This window comes from Brachyhypopomus gauderio, chromosome 18 (assembly GCF_052324685.1).
Source record: "Brachyhypopomus gauderio isolate BG-103 chromosome 18, BGAUD_0.2, whole genome shotgun sequence".
Classification (NCBI taxonomy): domain Eukaryota; kingdom Metazoa; phylum Chordata; class Actinopteri; order Gymnotiformes; family Hypopomidae; genus Brachyhypopomus; species Brachyhypopomus gauderio.
This window is the reverse complement of record NC_135228.1, coordinates 945,224-966,561: the sequence shown is the minus strand read 5'-3', so window position 1 is coordinate 966,561 and position 21,338 is coordinate 945,224. Positions and strand designations below refer to the sequence as shown.

General features: G+C 50.9%; 1 protein-coding gene across 1 annotated transcript; it reads left to right on the top strand.

Moving 5' to 3' along the window:
- Positions 1-259: 259 nt before the first annotated feature.
- prag1 (PEAK1 related, kinase-activating pseudokinase 1) lies at positions 260-20,096 on the top strand. The gene is made up of 6 exons (XM_076979648.1): positions 260-524; positions 4,398-4,807; positions 5,183-6,726; positions 14,563-14,702; positions 15,999-16,801; positions 17,343-20,096. Exons 2-6 carry the CDS (start codon positions 4,526-4,528, stop codon positions 18,507-18,509), a joined length of 3,936 nt encoding a protein of 1,311 aa, XP_076835763.1. The 5' UTR covers positions 260-524; positions 4,398-4,525; the 3' UTR covers positions 18,510-20,096.
- Positions 20,097-21,338: the final 1,242 nt, after the last annotated feature.

The window sequence follows — 21,338 nt, the reverse complement described above, 5'->3', positions numbered from 1 at the left end:
CCTAGGCCATTCTCCTACGTCAGAAAAGTTTTTTTAAGTCTTTAATAACAACAAAAGAGATTCAGCTGAAGCAGGAGATCGAAACCGTTTATAGCTGAAATATGCTGATGTTAACGGTCGATTAGGCAGGCTGGTGCTCACGGAATGTTTGGGTATTCCGCTCACACGCGGGACCCCGCCGGGCCGTGCGCGCTCCGTCAGTTGAGGCGGGGGTGGGGGTGTCGGTGTGGGGGGGGGGGGGGGGTGTTGACGGCTCTTGGAGCTCCGCCCGCTGCAGGAGTTTCGCCTGACTGTTCGCGGTCTCTGTTCAGTCTAGTCTAGTCAGAGAAACCCGCACGGATCAGAGCAGCATGCCGCGAGAGCCCGCATACGTTCTCTTCTAAGCGAACCGCTTTCCTCGGCAGACTGACGGGCTTGGCTCCCGTTCCGTCGCCCCAGTCTCGGGTGGAAATCTGCGGTGATCGGGGTGGTTTGCAAGCTGTGGGACCCCGCTGAGTGTGGCTGGACGTGTAAAGACTCCGCAGGTAAACCGAAACGTTTGATCATCGGCATGCAAAAAAATCTGTCAGACGCGTATTCAGGTCGGTTCACCGATGTAGATGTTGACTCACGATTAGTTTGTTTTGAACACGTACAAGATAGAATATCAAAGCGCATCACATTACCATTTGTATGAGTTTAGAGAGAGAGAATCAGAGGTGGTACACTGTAATATGACTGCTTAGATGTTATTGGACCCCACAGTGCTTTCTTCGCTATAGGGGACTGTGCACATTGATTAAACAAAAAAAAGACAATTTCACCAGGTAACAAACCGAACATTTACGGTGTCACGCTGAACATTTGCTGTAACCGTGCGGGTAGTCGGTTGGAAGCGAGCCATCGGCACACTGGGTCGCGCGATACCACTGCGGGCAGCAGTGCTACTGATCCATTGAAAACTGAAACACGTGCCAGCAGCAAAATACGACCCGCGCGACGTCCAGCCTGCGCGCGCGCGTGTTGGACGCAATTAGCCCCGGCGCGTGAGGCGTTATTAACGACTCTAGCCTCACCGGACACCCCGAAACCCTTAAACACCAGCGCCGTGTCTCGTGTGGTGTCCTGGCGCAGGGTAGTTTGAGATTCAGTCACATTTCCAGACCTTAGAGCCTAACTTTAAAAGTTAGTGTTTATCCGGCCCTTTACTTTAGTAGCCGTCGGTGAGACGTTAAGGAATAACAGGTGGTACGTGTACCTGAGGCCGCCACACGGTACCGACCCTCCCGAGTCTGAGATTACCTCCGTAGTGGAGAAGAATTCAGACCAGAAATTTTCATCCTCCATCCACTGTGTATCTTGTCCGTGTCATAAAGTAACACAAAACACACAAAAAAGCGTTTTATTGTTCAGAAGTGCGCTGAAAGTGTCAGCTGTTGAGAGTCTAACAGACGCCTCGCCCTTTTCTTGTCTCTTGGCTATTGACTTGTCAGACTTGTAGCCAGAGAGTCTAACATCTCGTCGCGGGGCCGCATTCCCCTCAGCCCTACACCGGGCTTGAGCAAACACGGCGGCTGTGTTTGTGGCTCTTCCCGGTAGACAGTTAACCCCTGCGGCGGGCTGCTGTTCTCACACAGACAGCAGTTGTGGTAAAAGGTCTGTGGGCACCGCGCGAGTTCAGAGAGATGACTTTCTTTTGGCCAACTTTAGTGCCTCGTAGTAATGGTTCGTACCTTTTGTCATATTTAACTGTATTTAACGTTTTTTTAAATTATTTTCTCGTGACTGCTGTTGAAACTGAGTGGAGTGTAGAGGTTGAGCTTTCTAAACGTAGCTTTAGAAAGAATGTGACTGACTAACGTTTATGTTTTAGTCAGTTCAAGCACAGTTGACCATAAACCTTGAGACAGCGCATTTCACAGCACCGCACGTCAGGCAGACGGATAACTGCAAGGGCCGAACTGGTGTTTCTTGTATCTGTTTGTTGACATGCCAGTGAGTGGTGGTCCTGGCTTTTGAGGTGGAATGAATCAGGCAGGTGTACCTTTGACAGGTGTGACAGGGCAGGACCAGCAGCACACCGCCCAACGCCCACCAGCTCCCAGCCTGGCGCGGTGGAGCCCTCTCTATCTGTTAAGCTATGGCAATAAAAAAAGAACAAAATAAAATAAAAAAAAAGCAGGATCAGAACTGCTGGGTCGCAGAAGCAGAACCGTGATTATGTAAATGAGCACCGTGCTGATTCTCATTGGAGATGGAGCGTCTCTCAGATGATGGGGGATTTTTCAAACCCTGGCCACCGTGCAGCTTTAGCTGCGCTCTTCCCCCGATGACTCATGCCCACTAAAGCTGGCTGCGTGTGCTTTTCTTCTCTGTCGCAGCCCCCTGCGTGTGACGATGTAGCTCGTTTCCACGCAGCAGTACGCAGACTGGTAAGGAGTGCGGTAAAGCTGCTGGTTATTGGGCTGCATGGTGCAGCAGGCTGGTGAGTTATTTGACGGGCTGTTTGTACTGGGTGGGGCCCTGTTGCCTCATGACTTGAGTCATGTTTCTGGGATGGAACTGAAAACAGTGGCCTGGGGACAAAGGTAAAGGCTGCACCCACTGATCCAAGCATATATCTACCTCCTCTAACTGGGGTGAGCAAAGGCACAGGATCCTGATCCTGGATCAGCGTCTCCAGATTAAAGCCTTTGATCTACTCTGCTAGGGAAATAAAGTGCCAGACTGTTCTAAGATCAGTTGAAAGGGGGTTAAGTAATCACAGGCCCCAGCACCTGCCCTAGCCCAGCCGCGCTGAAAGATCTTCCCTTTGGCGGCGAGAGAAACGGACACCGGCGGTGAAAGCCACCGAGGCTGCGCTGTGTGAGTTTTCTCACCGCAGGGTGTGTGTTGTGTGGTGTGTGAGGAACACAGACAAACACTGTTGCGGTTTGGAAATCCCCCCCTCCAACCGGCATTCCACACATTCCGACCTTCCGTCGCCTCGGTGCACTGCAGGAATGGCAGGTTGCGTTAGGAATTCCGTGCTGTTGACCCCTGATGGTTCCAAGGGTCAAGACAGATGCGGAGGACCTAAGGATCTCTAATTTGGGAGTCCTGGGAAAAAGTGAGCAGGAGGCAATCGAGGTTGGAATTCTGTGCAACTGAGGAGGAATGTCGGCAGTTGGCTGGCCGGCCCTGGGAACGCTGGGAGGCCCGTCATAGACGCTCACCACGCTCTCAAACGCGCCACTGTGTGGCGAGCTCCAGGTGCTTGTTTTAGGTGAAGCAGATGATCTTTCATGAGCAGGTGGAACTTTAACAGGCCTGACGAGATCGAGAAGGAGAGGACGCTTCTCCTGTAGCCCAGCGGACAGCTGCTGATCTTATTATACTTATTTAATGTCTTGGGTGTGTGTGTGCTGCCGGTGCTATTACAGGAACGTTTTAGTGTGGTATCCAGGAGCCTGCTGCATAGATGGGCCCTCTGTAGCTTTGCCTCAGGAGGATTGTAGAGGTTAAGGTTCTTTTTGACCTCTGCTGGTGATACTTTCACCTGCAAAGTTGGAGCCAAGGAAACCAAAATCTCTTGCATAATCCAGTATTCAACCTGGGTGTTTTTTTTTGTTTGGTTTTTTTTTTTAAATTATACTAACTCTACTATACTTGATTTATTGCAGTATACATTTACATTTACGGCATTTAGCAGACGCTCTTATCCAGAGCGACTTACAAAAGTGCTAAGTGTTTAGTCAGAATATGCATCTCTATCTAGTATAAACAGGTTTAAGTCCAAACTACTCAAGCTCAAGCACTGCCATAAACAGTTGCCAGTGCTGATACCTAGAAAGAAGACAACAAAATATAAGATTAGACACAGAGCAATACCTAGCAAGACTGAAATACCTACAAGACTACATGCAGTATGAGTGCAATAATTAGCAAGTGTTCCCAGAGATAAAGTGCAATTACGATTTATACCAATGCTTCAGTAGATTAGTGCTTATAAGTGCTTTACAAAGAGATGGGTCTTCAGTCTGCGTTTTGAAAACCGCGAGAGAGTTCGCTGTTCGGATAGCCAGTGGAAGTTCGTTCCACCATCTGGGAGCCAGGACAGAGAAGCATCTTGTTGCGTGTCTTCCATGAATCTTGAGTATAGCGTGCCCCATTGTGTGTTTGGCAGTAGCATAGTTTGATAGTAGTGGAAAGGTAGTTTGGCAATAATGGTGCGTGATCATTCTTATATACCGGAAATTACTTTTCAGAGTTGTTCTGGATAATGTTACTTATAATGAATGGGAGTTAATAGACACCACATCATTATACAAAGGAGTGGATCTTATTGGTAGTTTCTGGTAGTTACTTTTTGAAATGTTAGTATTTAGTATGTATTTTATAACCAGATCTTCATCTGCTGTTCTGTCATCTGTCCTCAGGCTTCTCCAGAGGTCTGCCATCTGCTGAACATCATGCCCAAATATCTTGTTCTCTGTTCCCTTGGACCCACCCAGCAGTGACCCGGAAGTAGAACCCTGTTGGACAGGAAGTCGGTGTCTGTGTTAAGATGTCTGTCTGTGGCGAGTTTGCGGAGCACGTTTGGAAACCAGGCTCATGTAAGAACTGCTTCCACCCACGCAGCGCCCACACGCAGGCCGACAGAGTGGGCGGTGCCAACAGTAGGCCCAGTGTGGGCGGGGCTAACGCCAGGATAAGTGGGGGCGGGGACGAGGACTGTGGGGGAGTGTCCCCTTCCCCCTACAGCAAGCCTATCATTGCCGTCAGGCCGACCATGATGAACACAGACGCAACAGAGACGACCGTAGATGACAACATGAACTCAGACCAGGTATCGGGGAAAAACCACAATATTCAACTAAACTAAGTTTAGTGCCAAGTTAGCTGGTAATGAATACGAGCAGCATGCATTTTTGTATACTACCATTAGTGTATACTACTACTGCTAGTATACACAACTAGTGCATACTCTAGTTATTGTTAGCTATTGTGTTTAAAGGGCAATGATGCACTGCAGAAGCAGTGTTGCATTGTGGGAACTCCAGGTGTGCTGTAGTATGCTTCAGTTGACTCAGTAGATAACTCTTGCTGGTGATCTGCAACTCCACGAATTTAAGCACGAGTGAATCGGGTTTTAACTGTGGTCTCCATCTTTCTTCCCTCGTGTCACTGTGTGCGTGTTCTTTTCGTGGCCGTGCCCCTGCAGGTCCCCAAGTGTCCCGCTGGGCTGAAGATCCTGGACCTGTCCCCTCTCTACATGGATGGCAATGGCTGCAACAAAGCTCTGAGAGAAGCCCTGCTGCAGGCCGGCATCCCGGGGAAACGGGACAACGGCAACAGGCTTCTACCATGCATGCTCTCCCCCCCGGGGCTGCCCGAGCCCTCCCACGTCACCGGCGGCGTGTTCGTCACAATGGAGGAGAATCTAAAGGACAATGGGAACGGTGACCCCTACAGGCCGCATCTGGGTAGAGCGGTCAAGAGCGGCTACGTGGATACGCAGGACTCGCATCTACAGGGTCATGCTCAGAGGTCCTTGTTTCAAGGGAGCTGCGAAGGGGTCACGACCTTGGGGTCAGCTGTACAGGAAGTGCAGACCACTCTCGGGATCGGGCTCGTCGCAGGTGTCCCGGGAAACGGCGCGAGCAGCGTGTCCAAGGAGACGTCGAGCGCTTCTTCGTCACCGGCTGTAACACCGGACTCACGCAACATCAGTTTGTCAGATTCGTGTTCGTACGGCAGCAGTTCGGATTCGTTGGCGGGGCCAGACGTCTTCCACCACTGCGGTCCGGAGAGCCCCAGGGATCCGGCCGGCTGGGGCAGCCCCTCCACGGGCCGGCCGGACAGAAGGGCGAGCGGCGAGCCGATCTACGCGGAGAGCTCCAAGAGGAAGCACCGTCCCCACCACCACGCGGAGCTCAGCACAGTCGACCCAAAGGCCAGCGGCACTGCAGAAAGTCCCAGGGCGACCATCACCGTGGTGGCCGCCCACACGGAGGAGAACAACCGGATATTCTACCTAAGCAGCCCGGACTCCGCAGTGAGCACGCAGTGGCAGCGTTTCAATTCCGCGACCCCCGATGACCCTGCCAGCCCAGCCTTCAGCTGGCCGTCTACGCCCAGCACCACGGAAACGACCCCGGCGACCTCCGTCGCGCCTTCGCTCCAGACCAAGCCCCAGTCCAGCCCCCCGATCCCCCCCAAGAGAAGCGCTCGCTCTCCCAAGCTGGGAACCTCGAGCCTGTCCCCCCTCCCCTTCTCTGAGCTCAGCTGCCCGGCCGCTCTATCCCCGAAGGCGGGGAGCTCCAGACTCATCCAGGGGGACGCGGAGTCCTCCGGCTCGGACGCCGCTCCCGTGGAGCGAAGACAAAAGCTCCACAACACCTGGAGTCTGGAGGGTCGCATCGAGGAGGAGGAGGAGGAGGGGGAGGGCGAGACGAGGGCTGCCCAGGAGGGAGGCCCCCACGGCGGGTCGGGTGGCTCCCTCAATGGCCCCGCTGTCTGGGGGTCGGAGGCGAGTGAAAGGAGTGGCGCAGATCCGAGTCACTCCACACCAGGCACCGATGCCAACAATAGCGCCAGTCAGAGGCAGGCGGGCACCCGAGCGCAGGACGCCGTGCGGAGTGGCAGCGTGCTGGGCGGAGTCGCCTCCAATCCCTTCTCCACCTCCTCCACGCAGCTCTCCACAGCAGCCGGACAAGGCACCAGTGAACCCAGACCACCACCTCCACCTCCCAAAAAACACCACAGGTAAGGGTGTGTTCGTGCATGTTTGTGTGTTTGTGTGTGTGTGTGTGTGTGTGTGTGTGTGTGTGTGCCAGATTGTGGTTGGGTTCCCTATTTTGTATTTGTGTGTCAGATCTGAAGTGTTTTATTGTGCGTGACGTTGTGAATTTGTTCATTGCGAAGTTTGTTAGATGAGATGTGAAATTCCATTTAGTTCAGATCTCACATATATATGCCTGATATTTACAGGAGATTTGAAAGAAACAAATTAGATAAATTAATATGCTTCATCATTTCTTTTTGCTTTAAACAAAGATTGTGATTGGTGCAATCTTTTTAAACTAAGGCTGTGAATGGCGTGATTTTTAACTTAATGATGCTACTCTTACTTATTCTTACTCTTACTAAGGTCTTTTGTGCTGGTCAGTGAGCTAGGGGTGTGTTTAAAAAATCGATTTTTCGATTCAAATCGATCTTCGTTTGAATGATTCGATATCGATTTATTAAATCTGAGATCGATCTTTAGAATTGGACAATTTTCACCGCATATGCGTACCGTTTTAACGTCTCGCGTTTTATCTCGCATGACGTGCTTTAATTCCACCTTGTTTAGGTGTATGAACCCAGCAAACATGACTTGGTCCATTGTGCTGAAGCGTGTCGCGCGTGAAGTTACAAAATTTGAGAGGTGCACGACCTCGCGAATCGACAGCGCACGGGCGGAGCCACCAAGATTACGTCGTTTTCAGTACGCGGACCATCACGCCGGTCGCGACGCGTCAAGTATAAAGCTGTGAAGTTTACAGTTGACAACTCTTTTGTTTTAACATTAATACAAGCGAATTCACTCAACAGAAGTAAATAACTGAATCCTCTCTCACTCTCGCTCCTTGCGCGCTCTCCCACTCACATGCACACTTAACTTAAAGAAACAGTAACCCAATAATACCATTATCATTACAATATAAAAAAAGAATGTAACTGTTGTTCACAGTATAAACACTAATATCTTAATACATTTTAATAAAGTTTGAGTGTTCCTTGTATCATTACAACATTTCACATTCAAACTACACTTTTTATTGTAACTGAAATTTCCCTACAAGAATCGGTATTGATTCGGATCGAATCGAATCGAAAATCTAATTGAATCGGGACCTTGTGAATCGGAATCGAATCGAACTGGGAAATCAGTGGTGATACCCACCCCTACAGTGAGCCGGTCAGTGCAGTACAGACAGGGTTTGGTGGCACCATTTGTTCATTGCTGTGTTAATGAGTGAGGGCCCAGGTGAAGGCCAGACCTTTATCACATCAGGGTTCCCCTGACCCTACGTTAAGTACTGGTTTCTGATTGGCTGAAGCATTTCCTTGTTCGTGTTCAACATTCTCTCTTTTTAAAAGCTGGTCAGCTGACCTGAGCCGGTGTGTGTGGGCCCTGTTACTTTTGTGCTGATGCACACTCCATGTCTGTTTGTTTCTCTCTCTCTCTGTCTCTTTGTCTCTCTCTGTCTCTTTATTGAGGAGTCTTCTCTCTCGTGTCAGCTGTCACTGATACATTGTGAGTGGACTGGTTTGCCTCCCTAAATTATTTGGATGAATTCCTTGTTTCATTAACCAGAATCTGGATGATTTCCCTGTTACGTTAACGTCTTCTATTGGACATTCTGTTAGTCTGTTCTTTTAGCAGTAGAGTGCCTTACATTTGTCTAAACTAACACCTTTAAAACACCCCTCACAGAGTTTGCTGCCATAGTCCATACCACATGACCCTGTTTCTAAGCACCAAACAACCCTCCACTATTCTAAAGCTTCCACACACTACTCAATAGTCAGCCTGATTCTAAGCCCGATTTTGCCCTCCTGAAACATTATTATGTTATGAGTTGTTACATTGCTTATGGATTATTACACTGCTAGCACTCTACAAATAAAAATACGTTCTTACCCATGTATATAAAGACTTGCCATACCCAGCTGTCCTCACCTTTACCCGTGTTCGTAAAGACTCACACAACTGACCTCACTCTTACCCGTGTGTGTAAGGGCTCACCCAGCTGACCTCACTTTTACCTGTGTGTGTAAAGACTCACACAACTGACCTCACTCTTACCCGTGTGTGTAAGGACTCACACATCTGACCTCACTCTTACCCGTGTGTGTAAAGACTTACATAGCTAACTTCACTCTTACCCGTGTGTGTAAAGACTCACACAGCTAACTTCACTCTTACCCATGTGTGTAAAGACTCACACAGCTAACTTCACTCTTACCCACGTGTGTAAGGACTCACACAACTGACCTCACTCTTACCCGTGTGTGTAAAGACTCACACAGCCGACCTCACTCTTACCCGTGTGTGTAAAGACTCACACAGCCGACCTCACTCTTACCCGTGTGTGTAAAGACTCACACAGCCGACTTCACTCTTACCTGTGTGTGTAAAGACTCACACATCTGACCTCACTTTTACCCGTGTGTGTAAAGACTCACACAGCCGACCTCACTCTTACCCGTGTGTGTAAAGACTCACTCAACCTCACTCTTACCCGTGACTTCTATAAGGGTCACTTACAGAAAAATTCAAAAAAGGGTAGTAAAGTAGCGCTTGACCCCAAAGTTTTAATCAAGTGATGGAGTTATGAACAAGCACATTCTGGGTTATGAGTAAGCGGTTTTGTGCCAGATGAATCATTGAAGGAGCAGATGGTGGAAGAAATCTGTTTTCCCCATCAGCTCAGCGCTAGGAAGCTGAGATCATTCCAGAAGCAGAGTTGTCGCGTCAACAAGACCTCACCAGTTGCAGATGTTTTATTTTACGCTTGCTGGGTCGAGTGGCTTTTTTTTCTGACAGACTCAAACCAGCCTCTGCCCCGTCCACCCCCATGCCAGCTGGGTTAAAGATTGTTCTGGAGAAATGGAATGGAGCAGATTTCTTGCCCCTAGCATTTGCCCCTGCTCCAAGTCCTTCCGTGCCCCGGGCGCCGCGCTCCCCCAGACGGGCTTCAGAGAAAAGATAGCAGCTAGTTGCTAGGTGTGAATAAGGAGCCTCACTCAGCGCAGAGCCAGTGCTCTATAATATACGGATATTTTAATACACAACAGTGGGGGGAGGACTTAAAAATACTTCGGGCACTATCGTGTCTGAGCTGGAGAGGCCACAAGGCTGATGTCTTCAGCGCTGACTGAGATACCTTCACCATTGCCTGCACAGGTGGGTGCTGCCTGCTTTAAACATCTCCGATTCTCTCCGAACGTTTGCATCTCCATTTTGGTTGTCGTTGCTGGTTCGGAGAAACGTTTCCAAGGTGGTTCTGCGAGTGTTTCTGAGGTGGCTCTGGGGAGGGGGGGTACCGGAGTGGTTCAGGTTTATTGGGGTTCATCTGACGTCGGATGTGGACATTGTGGCTTTGTCAGGGTGTAGCAGGTTTAGCTCATGTGGTTTTGTGCAGTCTTACAAGTGACTATGATTTGTGCAGTAAGTCTTGCGAGCGATGGGGAGGTCTTGCTAAAAGTGGGGAGGTCTGGGGGCGCGTGGTGGGGTGCATCTATTTTTGGGGGTCAGTCTTGGAAGCAGCAGTGTGTTTTTTGAGGCGAGTAATGCAAACGGTGGTGTGGTTCTGAGGTGAGTCTTGCGAGCAGTTGTGTGGTTTGGGTGCGAGCGGTGAGATCCATCCTTCTCCCTGTACCTGATGTAGCTGGTGAAACACTATGTGGGCTGTTTCCCAGTGCTCCCAGTACCTCTTCATGCAGTCCGCCCGGCTGATTCCTCCTGGCACCACGGAGCGCAGACACAGAACTGGCAGTACAGATCTCATTTTCAGCTTGAGACATGAACAAACAGCATAGTGTGAGGGGGGGGGGGGGTGTGGAGGAAGAGTCAGTGGGTGTTTGGGGTGGATAAAGACAGAAAGGAGATGATGGAGAAAGAGAAAAGGGGACAGAGAGAGAGGGAGGGAGGGAGGGATACAGAGAGAGAGAGAGAGAGAGAGAGAGAGAGAGAGAGAGAACCAGTTCATCTTGGCTTGAAGGTGGTTATATAAAGTTTTAGCAGTGTGTCAAGTCCAGAGGGGCTGGTGGGCGGCTGCGTGGGGTCACGTGTGGGCGGCTGCGTGGGGTCACGTGTGGGCGGCTGCGTGGGGTCGCATGTGCATCCAGAGGGTGAGACGTATACCATGTTTAACTTGAGCACGTCAGCTCCACACACACACACACACATGTATACTGTGTATAAACGTACACACGGACACACACTGAGTGTAAGACGTGCTGATACAAGCACTGTGAGGGGAGCATGTTTACAGTGTCATCTTCTTCCTGCTCCTTCCAGCTTCAGTTATTCTGGTCCTGCTTATCAGATCCTATGATGCTAAAATAATGCAGACACAAGTCTGGGATTGTTTTCTGAAATATCCTCTGTGTGTGTGTGTGTGTGTGTGTGTGTGTGTGTGTGTGTGTGTGTGTGTGTGTGTGTGTGTGTGTGTGTGTGTGTGTGTGTGAGAGAGATGGTAAGTGTGAAGTCAAGTGAATCTGTGTATCATTGAGTGTCAGTGTCTGTGAGTGTATGAGCACACGTGTGTCTGAATGGTTTGTCAGGGAGTGTGTGTGTGTGTGTGTGTGTGTGTGTGTGTGTGTGTGTGTGTGTGTGTGTGAGAGAGTGAGTAACTTGGCCTTCTCCCTGATGCGGTTTATCCCTTCTGTGTTTCAGCTGTGTGTGTGTGAGTCACAGTCCTGATGTGGTGTTTATGTGGCTGCTTCAGTGAAGAGTGGACCACAAAGTTCTCTTTTTAGGAGAACGACCTTTGACCTTAACCTTTTGGTATTTGAGAGCAGCTCCTCCATTGGTGAAGATCCTCAGCTGTAGTGAGCAGGGTTAGTGTTAGTTGGGGTTATTAGGGTTCATTAAGGTTAGTTAGGATCAGGGTTCATTAGGGTTAGTGCTCTGTGGGAGGTTCTTCACCTTGACTGGCTGTAATGTTCTAATGTTATCTGATACATCCTGCACATCTGTAATGTTTAGAAAACACCGTCAAGCTTGCAGACCAGACAGAGTTGTGGAGGTGGTGTTGATTTTGTTGTATAAATTGATCAATTTTCACTACACTTGATTTGACCAAATCTGATCATTAAACCTAAACCTAAATCATTAAATGAGTATTTTCCATGGTCAGGGAACTGATATTGGGTGAGAGGGAGAGAAAGACAGAAGGGGGGGGGGGTATCCTGAGGTTTTAGCCCTGCTGTCTTATCCTCCGCCTTTCAGAGTCACGGAGGCAACAGCGACGCTACACTGACGATAATTTGTTTTCAAACGAAATTGTAAACAAAATAGAACTATGCGGCTTTAAGCTCAAGACGGACTGACCTTGACTGTCTGAGAAGGGGGGGGGGGGGGGGGGAGGGAGGGAGGGATATGCATTCTGTGTGTGTGTGTGTGTGTGTGTGTGTGTGTGTGTGTGTGTGTGTGTGTGTGTGGAGATACACCTGGCTTTGTCTCCATATCTGTTGCACCCTCGTGTCAATATGCATAAATATGTTTACATAGATTCTATCACGTGTAAATCCGTGTACACACAAACACATGCGCACACACACACACACACACACACACACACACACACACACACACACACACACACACACACACAGATTTCCCAGTGAACTCTGCCTCAGTCTATTGGCTTGTCTAGTAAGGGTAGATCCATGGTTCCCGTGGCGACAGGATCTCATTGCGTATGGATAAATAAAGACGAACGTGTCGGCGCCCAGCTCCAGTGGAGAGAGTCATGTGACCTTGAGGAGGAGAAGTGGCCTCGTGTTATCAGGGAATTGTGTAAAAATTTAACACGCTTCTGTTTCTAGAGGAAACAAGAAGCAGACAGAGAGACAGACGGAGCAGAGGCAGGCAGGACAGTAAGAGACAAGCACACAGACAGACAGAAATAGAGAGAGAGACAGACATAGAGAGAGTGACAGATGAGAGATACAGATGAAGAGAGACAAGCAGACAGACAGAGGGACCAAGAGACGGATAGAGATATAGACAGAGACACATATGAGAGATACAAAGAAAGACCAAGAGACACAGAGAGACAGACAAGAATTGCATGTTTAATTTTTACTCTTTTAACACTTTCATTTATTTAAGTTGCCTATTTATTTTGATCTCTTATTGAAATGTGCTTTTTTTTAATAAATAATTTTTTATTTTAGCTTTTCGAATTCAGTCACTGCTTTAATTTGTCTTGTGTGAATTCCTATGTGAAGCACACCGAATCTCTCCTGTGTATGTGTGTATCGCTTAGCTCACCACGGCAACAGGCACACCTGACACCCTGGATTACTACGGCTACTTGGATGAGGGTGAATCATTAAATCACTTAGAGCATTAATATAGAGTAAAGAGCAAGGGTTGCCATGCAGGAGACGTACGTTAAACACACACACATACACACTCTCTGACATGGTTCCAGTGGGCCTGGTAAAGGTTCTGGGCTCCAGATCTAAAGTGGGACATTCTGGTTTTCTCTCTCCTGCACTTTGGAGTTTGATACGAGTCTTGACACTGTAGCACAGAAAAGGAAAGACGGCCAAGACAAATGTACAGACAGACAGACAGACAGACAGACAGACAGACAGACAGACAGAGAGAGAGAGAGAGAGAGAGAGAGAGAGAGAGAGAGAGAGAGAGAGAGAAAGATGAGAACATGGAGGCGTTTTCATTTAGGTTATGATTTGAAATGGCCTTGAGTAACTGACTACACATACCACAGATTAGAAAAGGTCCATTTGTCCCCTTAAACACACTGATTCCCCCACACACACAGTTCCCCCATGCACATAATGTACCTGTACGGGTGTGGACCGTGTGTGTGGACCGTGAGTGTGGACCGTGTGTGTGGACCGTGTGTGTGGACCGTGTGTGTGGACCGTGTGTGTGGACCGTGGGTGTGGACCGTGGGTGTGGACCGTGTGTGTGGACCGTGTGTGTGGACCGTGTGTGTGGACCGTGGGTGTGGACCAGACATGGGGAAATATGAATGGCAACAGGCTGTATCAGTACAGCATTGCTCATGGTGTTGCGTTATTTTGTGTGTGTGTGTGTGTGTGTGTGTGTGTGTGTGTGTGTGTGGCACTGTGGTGTTTGTATTGCAGATCGTGGCAGAGATTGTGAGTAAGAGTGAGAGTGTGTGTGTATGTGAGTATGTGTGTGAGTGAGGGAGTGTGTGAAGGAGTGTGTGTTCTATAGAGTGTGTGTGAAGGAGTGTGTGTGCTAGACTGAGTTCCTGGGCTGCTGTAATAACACACAGCTACTCCTCATCCTGACAGGGAGGAGGAATAATCCCTCCTGCATCAACACGCTCCTCACACTGACAACCACTCACTCACTCTCTTTGTATTCCTAATCATTCCTAATCCCGTCTTCCTCATCATTTCTTATGTAAATTATTTGTTTTTCCTCATCATTTCTTTTGGTCTTTTCCTAACTACTTTCCCTTTATTCTTTTTGCTCATTTGCTTTGTCAATAATGTAACGTAACATTCATGGCAATTAAGCACTGATGAAATGAAATGAATCGATTGAGAGACAGTGGGGTAGAGAGAGTGTTGGACCGGTTCATGTTGGGGAGATAACGTGCCGGTGTAGAATGAGCTCAAATGTTTCTGTTCCGTGTGTGTGTAAGTGTGAAATTGTGTGTGTTGGTTTGTAAGTGGTGTGTGTATGGGTGTGTATGTCTGTGTGCGCGTGCTTGCTGACTGTCTGCTGTTACAATGAAGAAGTGTGTATCTCTGTAGTGCAAGTGGTAAGCTGTGCATTTAACATGTATGTAACGTGTGTGTGTGTGTGTGTGTGTGCAGGGTGTGTAACAAGCTGAGTTCAAGTGCGATGGAGCTGGATGTTCTCAGTCAGGGTTCAGTCGAATCTCTCACACACTCTGTCAAAGGGAACGGCTGCAATACGGCGTCCTCCGACAGCATGACGGCCCTGTCCGACTCCGGTGAGTGGACTACATCCCCCACAATACACTAGACTACATCCCCCACAACACACTAGACTACATCCCCCACAACACACTAGACTACATCCCCCACAATACACTAGAACAGTGTTTCTCTACCCAGTCCATGAGGCCCACCAGACGGTTCCACATTTTTGCGCTAACCTGATGTGGTGACTTGGACAGAGCAAAGCTGTGGAACTATTAGGTGAGCCCTGAGGACTGCGTTGAGAAGCACTGCACTGGACTACATCCCCCACAATACACGGGACTACATCCCCCACAATACACGGGACTACATCCCCCACAATACACTGGACTACATCCCCCACAATACACTAGACTACATCCCCCACAACACACTGGACTACATCCCCCACAACACACTAGACTACATCCCCCACAATACACTAGACTACATCCCCCACAACACACTAGACTACATCCCCCACAATACACTAGACTACATCCCCCTCCTCAACCCTGTCTGACTGCAGTGAGTGGACTGTGTCTCTGTTTCGGACCAACTGGCGTTAACAAACCCTCAGACGTGCGCAAACCTCACGGTCACGTCACAGTTCTTCATGGAGCCGCTCGTAACCACCGTTTCCCAGACGGTCGAGGAGGCATAATGACGGGGGGAGATGGAGAGAGAGAGAGAGAGAAAGGATAATGAGAGGAAATGAGGCCTTTTTATGTCGTTTATCACAGGGTCGTTCTGATGGTTTTTCCCCTGTGAAGCCACTAATCTGTGTCCCCACCTCTCAATTAAACACGCACACCCAAACACACACGCACTTCTCTCTCTCCCCCTCTGTCTCTCCACTCTGTTCTAGTGTTAAACGACAGTCACACAGTTAAACAGTAACTTTCTGTCACACTAAACTCACGCTGGTTTCTCAGTTTTGCAGGGAACGGTGCCTGGGCTGAATCATTTAGAAATGACCAGCACCTCTGCTGAATCATAGAGAATTCTGTGGTTGGTGTGTCTAATATGTGATCGGAGACGTTCCTCCCTCACTGTCTACCCCATGGCAGGAGTGAACGTACAACGATGCCAGTGTACTGGTCTCTTTGTTCACCAAGACCATATGGCAGATTGTTCACACTTCCCCCGCTCACTCTCTCTTACACACCCTGCCCTCTTCTCTTTAGTCAAGATCGCTTTGTCACAACTGTGTGAAATACACTGTTTCAGAAACTGTAGTTTAACATTTTTGATGTGTGCTAATAATTTGAGTTTATAATTATAATGAGTTTATAAATTAAATGTTTGCTAATAATCTCTCTCTCCAGGTGCTCAGGAGTCATCGGTTAGATCTTGCCCCTCCCCTTTTCCCAGCAGCCCCTTGGCAACCTCACCTGGGTCTCCCCACCCTGACCCGTTTCCTAGCAACAGCCTAGGGCGGCAAATCCAGCCTCCACCTTTACCTGAGAAGAAGCTGGTGAACCGCACCGTGTCTGCGCCAGGAGAGGCCGGGCCGAGGGGCGTGGCTCGCACAAGGCCACGCCTACCATTTTCCGGCTCCGAGAGCAACGTCTGCAGGGCCGAGGGGGCAGGGCTTCACTGTCCTCAGCCAACCAGCCAGCCCTGCAGCCCTGTGGCGCCACGCCCTTTCTCCGCCTCCAGCGACTCCCTGGACGGAGGCCGCCGCCCTCTCTGCTCCCGCACCCTGGACGAGCCCCAGGTCAAAGGTCACGGCAGGCTCGGGGGTCACAGCAGGGGGAGCCTGACCTCCTGCTCCTCCCCGCAGCTCAGCACGCTGGCGCCCTCCTCCGCGGCAGGGGGTGTGGGCGTGGCTCTAGGCGGAGCCGCGGGCATGGGCTCCGCCCTCCAGCTCCACGCCCTGCTGAGCAACATGGACAGCCGCGAGTGCATCTACTCCAAGCTGGGCGGCCTGTACGCGGAGTCGCTGCGGCGGCTGGCCCTGAAGTGCGAGGGCCACTTCACGCGGAGGCAGCGGGAGCAGCAGCACTTCGGAGAGAGCAACTGGTCCCTCTTCAAGCTGACCTGCAACACGGCCTGCTGCCTGGCGGGAGACGCCGTGTACTACTCCGCCTCCTGCGCCTCCGACGTTGGAAACACCTACGCTGTGAAGGTGAGGGGGAGAGAGAGAGAGAGAGAGAGAGAGAGAGAGAGAGAGAGTGTGTGTGTGTGTGTGTGTGTGTGTGTGTGTGTGTGTGTGTGTGTGTGTGTGTGTGTGTGTGTGAGAGAGAGAGAGAGAGAGAGAGAGAGAGAGAGTAAGTGGAACTTCACTGGAGTTTCATAGTAAACTGAGATGGTGCCATAAGAGACCCATTTCACACACACACACACACACGAGACGCAGACAGAGATCGACATGGAGACAGTTATAAACGGTGGTAAAGACAGTCTAACTCTGCCACTCTGTTGTGGTTATCTAATCCTAACGCTGTCTCTCTGCTGTAGTTATAAAACCATTACTGTTCTACTGTTATAGAACCCAACCATACTACTCTTTTATAGTTACATACATCCAACACTGACTCTCTACTGCAGTAACCCTAACTCAAATCCAACTCGTGTAGAATATTTATAGCTATTTAACTGTAGTTAACTTGACTTGCATCTGTACTTGTAGCTGTAAGCTGTAGCTGAGCCGTGTGTCTCTGTGGTAGATCTGCAAGGGCCAGTCTGCGGACTCCAGACAAGCTCATCTGTACGGGCTGTCCGTCCAGCACACCATCCCCCTCCACTTCAACCTGCAGCAGGACTGCGGCCACTTCATCGCCTGTGTGCCCCAGAGCATGCTTCCTGGGGAGGAGACCCCGGCCCCGCCCGCCGGTCCCCCGGCCCCGCCCCCCGGCCCCTCGGCCCCGCCCGCCGGCCCCTCCCCCTCCCCTGTGCCTGAGCAGGAGCGGGTGGTGGTGATCACGCGGGAGGTGCCGTGCCAGACGGCGGCGGACTTCGTGAGGGAGTGGGGGTCGTTCCACCGCGCCCAGCCGGAGGTGTACGAGCGGCGGGTGTGTTTCCTGCTGCTGCAGCTGTGTAACGGTCTGGAGCACCTGAAGACCCACGGCGTGACCCACCGCGACCTCTGCCTGGAGAACCTGCTGCTGGTGCCCCACAGGCTCCCGGGCTCCGGCCACGCGCCTGGCTCCGCCCACACCGACCCCCAGCAGCAGCACCTGCCCCGCCTCCTCATCAGTAACTTCTCCAAAGCCAAACAGCGGAGCACCGACGACTCGGCCTCCAGCGGCGACCAGGCCCGTCTGCGTCGGGACCACGCCCGCCTGGCGCCCGAGATCGTCTCGGCGGCGCAGTACCGCAAGTTCGACGAGTTCCAGACGGGCATCCTGATCTACGAGCTCCTCCACCAGCCCAACCCGTTTGAGGTGAGCCCTGAGCTGCGCGAGCAAGACTACCAGCCCGGCGAGCTGCCGGCCATCCCCACCCTCTCCATCTACTCCGCCGGCCTGCTGCGCCTCGCCCGCCTGCTCCTCCAGCCGGACCCCATCAAGCGCGTCCACATCCAGGAGGCCAAACGCGGCCTGCAGAGTCTCCTGTGGGGCCCGCGCCGGGAACTCATGGAGCAGCAGGTCAGGGGCGTGGCCGGGGGCGGGGCCAGGGGCGTGGCCGGGGCCCAGCCCAAGCAGGACGGCCTGCTGAACTGGCTGGATGTGAAGAGGGCCCTCCTGATGATGAAGTTCGCCGAGCGCTCGCTGGAGCCGGAGAGGAACGCGGAGCTGGAGGACTGGCTGTGCTGTCAGTACCTGTCCACAGCGCACCCCCTCGCCCTGCAGCACACCGCCGAGCTGCTGTACGGCATTAGAGCCTCGCGCTGAGCACGTGCGTATGTGTTGAACACAGCAGCAAAAAACGTGACACTGGCTGCCAACAAATGCACAATGGACAGTTGCTAATATGCTCACAGGACCCCCCCCCCTTCGCACTGAACCCCGCCCCTGACTCCGCCTATGGCTCCTCCCCTTCCTGTGGGGCTTCCAGTCTGTTTCTGCTACTGTAGCACATGAGCAGGCCTGTGTGCGTGCACTGATCTACTGAGCTCATGACTGATGTGGGAACTGTTGGTTCGTTGCACTTTACGCTCTCAGCTGGACTGTACCTGACTCCAGACCAGCCCTCCCTCCTTCGTCCATCGTCTCGAGGACGGGAGCCGAACGCTCACCTGTGACCTCATCTGCTTTGGAGAAGGAACCGCAGTCTTCCCGGAGTCAGCCATCCAGCACATGATGCTCCTTCACCGTCTACCACACCTACCTCTGATATTCAGATGCTGCTTGACTCCTGGATTAACCGGATCGGGTGTGATAGTCTAGGGTTAGAGCACTCGTTACAGCTCAGCTCTGCAGTGATGTCCAGGAGTGGAGTCGGAAGCTCAGTTGTGTGTGACATCTCCAGGAGGTGGGATAGAGCTAAACTCCGCAGGGTGGTAAGAGTCCAGGAGCCTTTAGAAATAGCACACGGCAGCTGCTGTGGAGGACCAGTAAAACTCTTGCCAGTCTTGTGGTTTATAACTGCCTGCTGTGTGGGTGGGGGCGGGGCGGGGGGGGTGTGGTTGCTGTAAACAGCCTCCCCACACACTGCTTCAGCAGAACCCCGCCACGGTGCTGTGTGCGTGTCCACACACTTTTCGAGACTCCGAACCGAAGCATGAGTGAGTCCTCTCGTACTAAACAGTGCCGTCCAGATGAAGAACATCTGAACATTGGTTTAACCGGGAGGCAGTGTGGCTTTCGTTGGAGCTCCCTGCTTTCTAAGCTGATTTTGAAATGACCTGCTGCAAACCCTTCTGTAGACGTAACAACGCCGCATCACTATCTTTCTCTAACCTCCGTTCTGAGGCAGGCCTGTGCTCTCGCTGGTCAAAAATGTGATTACTGTTGCTTTTTGATATTAATTATTGAATACTGATTGTTGAACCTTTTCTCTTTTTTTCCTCCTCACTGGTGAAGTGAAAGCTACCTGTAAATTTTAAGTGTAAAACAGCTCCGAGACGAAATGGTGTAAAGCCGAGCTTTGGCCAGGAGCAACGACTGAGGTTTAAAGGAAAGAACCGAATTTGTACATAAACTAATAATGTGTAATAACGGCAGACCTGGCGGGTCAAACAGGTCGTGGCCGACATCAGCGATGTTTATTGGAGCAGATGCGCTCGTCACTGGAACGCCTCCGTTTGCTTTTGTTTGTTTGGGTTGTCGGAGGTGCTGTGGTCTGGCTGACGGGTCCTAGCGCAGCGCTGTGTGAAGAGCCCTGATTGCAGAACGAACGCAGGAGGGGACGGGGGGTCTCGTAGCAGGGCTCGGACCTTACAGAAACGCTCGGAGCATTCACATCTGTTATTTACCTGCTGAATACTGTGATTACTCGACCTTGCATTGACCAATAAACTGTAAATACCTTTTCTCTCATTCTTATTGCTTATTTATTTGCTTGTCTTTTCAGACCAGATTACTCTTCAAGGTTGTCAAAATGGAGACCAAAACATAGCTTGGGGAAGAGGGGAGTCTGTACATGTGTGTGTGTGTGTGTGTGTGTGTGGTGGTGGGGGGGGGGGGGTGCTTGGCTCCTGGTTCGGGTTCTGCAACAGAACATCCTGTCCAGAAAAATGTTTATGGGAACGAGGCTTTGATCTCTCTGCAAAAACGCTACATGACAAAAATCTCCTCACAGTTCCCAGATGGACCACACTGTGCTGTGAACTCTTTAATGAATAGATCCCACCTCCCACACATAATAGACCACCCCCACCTCCCACGCACCACCTCTACCTCTACACCACCCTTCACAGCACACTCACTTCTACCCCACCTCTACATCTACACCATCACACACGCCACTCTCCTTACTCAACCACCATCACCTCCATCCAACACATTACCGCCAACCTCTACCTCTCGACCACCCTTAACACCACCTTCCAGATCCCATCACCTCTATGGACATGACTGTCATCTCCAGCTGCCTCACTACCCCACCTCCACCCTATACACTAGCCTCAACTCCTCCACCGCCTTCTACACCATCTACACATTTCAGCGCTGCCTCCCTCCAGCCAATCAACCCATTCTCACGCACAGATACAAACGCACACCTACGCAGTCACAAACACACACACACACACGCCCATCATACCCCCGTTCCCTCCGGTGCACTGTGCTCTGTATGAAAGGCTTAGCCCCGCCCCTTTGTCATGTTGCTATGGAGCGACAGCCAACGGAATGTGGCTCCTTGGGAACGCAGGGGTTTCCCGAGCCGCCCCACCCCCACACCGGGACGTGCCCACCGCCCCGGACAGGCGCTCTGGATCAACCCCATTGTCTCCCGTCGACTGGCCCAGTTGGTCTCACCGGACTGGAACACCCCACAAAAGACATTGTAGGCAAGAGACAATAAAGCCAGTTACAGCCACTAATTAGTGAAACCTGACTAAAGGGTTAATGTATCTGAAGTTTCAGGTGACAAGGTGAGGGGGGAAATGCCAGGAAGCAAGCAACTAAAGGTACCTTGTCTATAGGGTAGAAAGCCTGAGATGCCATTATGTTTGATGACACTTTGATAAGGCTCTTGACAACCAGTACAAACATTCGGTCTTTTTCTCTCTGCGTCATACGGGACATCAGACTGTTCACACGATGAACTAAAGAAGGAAC